Source organism: Rhinatrema bivittatum, chromosome 5 (genome assembly GCF_901001135.1).
Source record: "Rhinatrema bivittatum chromosome 5, aRhiBiv1.1, whole genome shotgun sequence".
Classification (NCBI taxonomy): Eukaryota; Metazoa; Chordata; class Amphibia; order Gymnophiona; family Rhinatrematidae; genus Rhinatrema; species Rhinatrema bivittatum.
In genome coordinates this window covers 199,494,298-199,496,755 of record NC_042619.1, presented here as the reverse complement: position 1 = coordinate 199,496,755, position 2,458 = coordinate 199,494,298, and the positions used below count along the sequence as shown (strand labels likewise).

The 2,458-nt window shown below is 37.9% G+C and overlaps 1 protein-coding gene across 1 annotated transcript; it reads right to left on the bottom strand.

Moving 5' to 3' along the window:
• Positions 1–850: 850 nt before the first annotated feature.
• C5HXorf21 (chromosome 5 CXorf21 homolog) lies at positions 851–2,144 on the bottom strand. Its single transcript, XM_029601732.1, is given in 2 exon segments — positions 851–1,580; positions 1,583–2,144. Coding segments are annotated over 2 exon segments (915 nt in total). The 3' UTR covers positions 851–1,227.
• Positions 2,145–2,458: the final 314 nt, after the last annotated feature.

Genomic DNA, 2,458 nt, shown 5'->3' with positions numbered 1-2,458 from the left:
AATGAAATTTTTCAGTTTTCTGAACTTCCATCCATTTGTTTCATTTTAACAAAACAAAACAAAATAGGTCTTTTCCAGTTCCTGGCCATTTTAGTACAGCCGTTTACACAAATAATGCCAAGGTTGCACCTGCACTGTTACAAGCACTCTGTTCCAGGCTGTTTTAGTACAGCCATTTATATATAAAACTGGGTTATGCATATTCTTTTACACACACTCAATTGCAAGCTATTTTGGTACAGACATTTACCCTTATAAAGCTGGGTTATTCATGCACTTTTACACACACTGCATTCCATTCTATTTTAGTACAGCCATTTACACATATATAACTGGGTTATGTGCACTCTTGAAAAATCAAAAAAGGAGTGCTACTGCACGCAATCAGACAAATCAAACAGGCAAATGTGCAGAAGAAATTCAATATCCACACATGATTTTAAGTAGAAAGTGTTGTACTTTTAAGATGGCAACTCCACAGTGTTGTACAATAGAATAGTTCAAAACGGGTCCCCCGACACGGACCCGTGTTTCGCTGCGAGGCTGCTTCAGGAGGGACAAAACAGTATTTTATTTTTTCTGAAACCAGTTTAACAGACAGCGTCACTAGGAGCACTCCCAGTAACTCCCAGTGAATCCCAGTGACTCCCAGTGACGCTGTCTGTTAAACTGGTTTCAGAAAAAATAAAATACTGTTTTGTCCCTCCCGACGCAGCCTCGCAGCGAAACACGGGTCCGTGTCGGAGGACCCGTTTTGAACTATTCTATTGTACAACACTGTGGAGTTGCCATCTTAAAAGTACAACACTTTCTACTTAAAATCATGTGTGGACATTGAATTTCTTCTGCACATTTGCCTGTTTGATTTGTCTTATGTGCTCTCTTGTACACACCTCAGTTCCAGGCTATTTTAGTATATTTATACTGCATTTCCTGAAAAGACCAGATGCAATCACAGAAACATAGAAACATGATGGCATAAAAAAAAAGACTATATGGCCCATCTAGTGATGTGTTTTTATCCAGTGGAAATTAAAACTTCTTTTCACAATTACACATGACATTGTATTGAAATAACATCAGCTGTTAAGCTGGCAATAAACCAATCAAATTGCTCTCTTCATTCAATATGTTATGTAATCTAATTATGTAATGCATAATCTGTGTATAGTAGCTATATCAATGTACATGAAATAATCTTTAAATTTGCAGGTATTTAAAGGTAGTTTATAGGGTTATATTGCTCTCAGAGGAAATCTGCAGATGAGGGGTACTGATTTCAGTGGATATTTTTCCACTGGCCAGCCTTAATAGACAGTTAATGATCATGTCTTTGGCCTTGGTGGTCTCCATGTTTTGCTCTCGTGAGATCTGCATACTGATCTGGTCCACATTATTTAGGATGAACTCAGATGTCATAATCTGGGTTGGGGATGCACTGTTAACCATACTATCCATGATATATTGATTATACAATTCTACAACCTTCTGTTCCAGGTATTCATTCAGCACTGAATTGGAGAGTAGATGTGGATGCTGCATAATACTTTTATCCCTTAAGCTGCCTACTCGCCAAACAAAGAGTCTCTTTTGACAGGCTTATGGACCAGATCATTAGACACTGTTGTCATTGATTCCATGGTTGGAGGAATCTCTGATGACGCCAAGAATGGACCATCACAAAACTCGAAGCTGCTGTCACAGGTAAACTCAGTCATTCCTGAGTTCATGGGCATAACCTGGTCACCAGCAATATGCAAATCATTATAATTCTTGAAAATGCTTCTACAGGAAGAAGGGACCAGATAAGTTTCTCGGTTTACATTGCAATCCCCTGTAATATCTACACCAAGAGATGTTTGCCTTTCAGATACCAGGTTCTTGCTGCTTTGCTGCGATGTGTCCTTCTGATATCGGATATTTTTGTTTTCTCTGGTTTGGATTGTAGAAATTAACTTGCTGACAGACTTGCGTTTATGAAAAAGACCCATGCTGTGTGTGTCTTCTATAGAGGAATATGTAAAGTCACAAATGGAGCTCATTTCCTGTGGCATTTCAACATAGACTTCATCATCTGAGAGACCATCATTAATTCCATCATCAAACCAGTAGGAGAATCCACAAACATATCCTTCTGAAAGCATTCCTGGCAGAAGAAGAAGCACATGATCAGGTAATATCTTAGACAAAAACGATAACAAATGCATATTTATATAAAACATTATTATTGCTGATAAATATTAAAAACTTGAGGGTAATTTTCAAAGCCATTTCCGTGCATAAAACCCAGTTTTATATGTGTAAATAGCAAAGGTAAAATAACCCAGCACTGAGTGTGTGTGTGTGTGTTTATGTAAAAGGACATGTGTAACCTCATTTTAAGTGTCTAAATGGCTGTACTAAAACACCCAAGGTCTGATTGTGTGTAAAAGTGAGTGTGTGTGTGTATATAACCTAG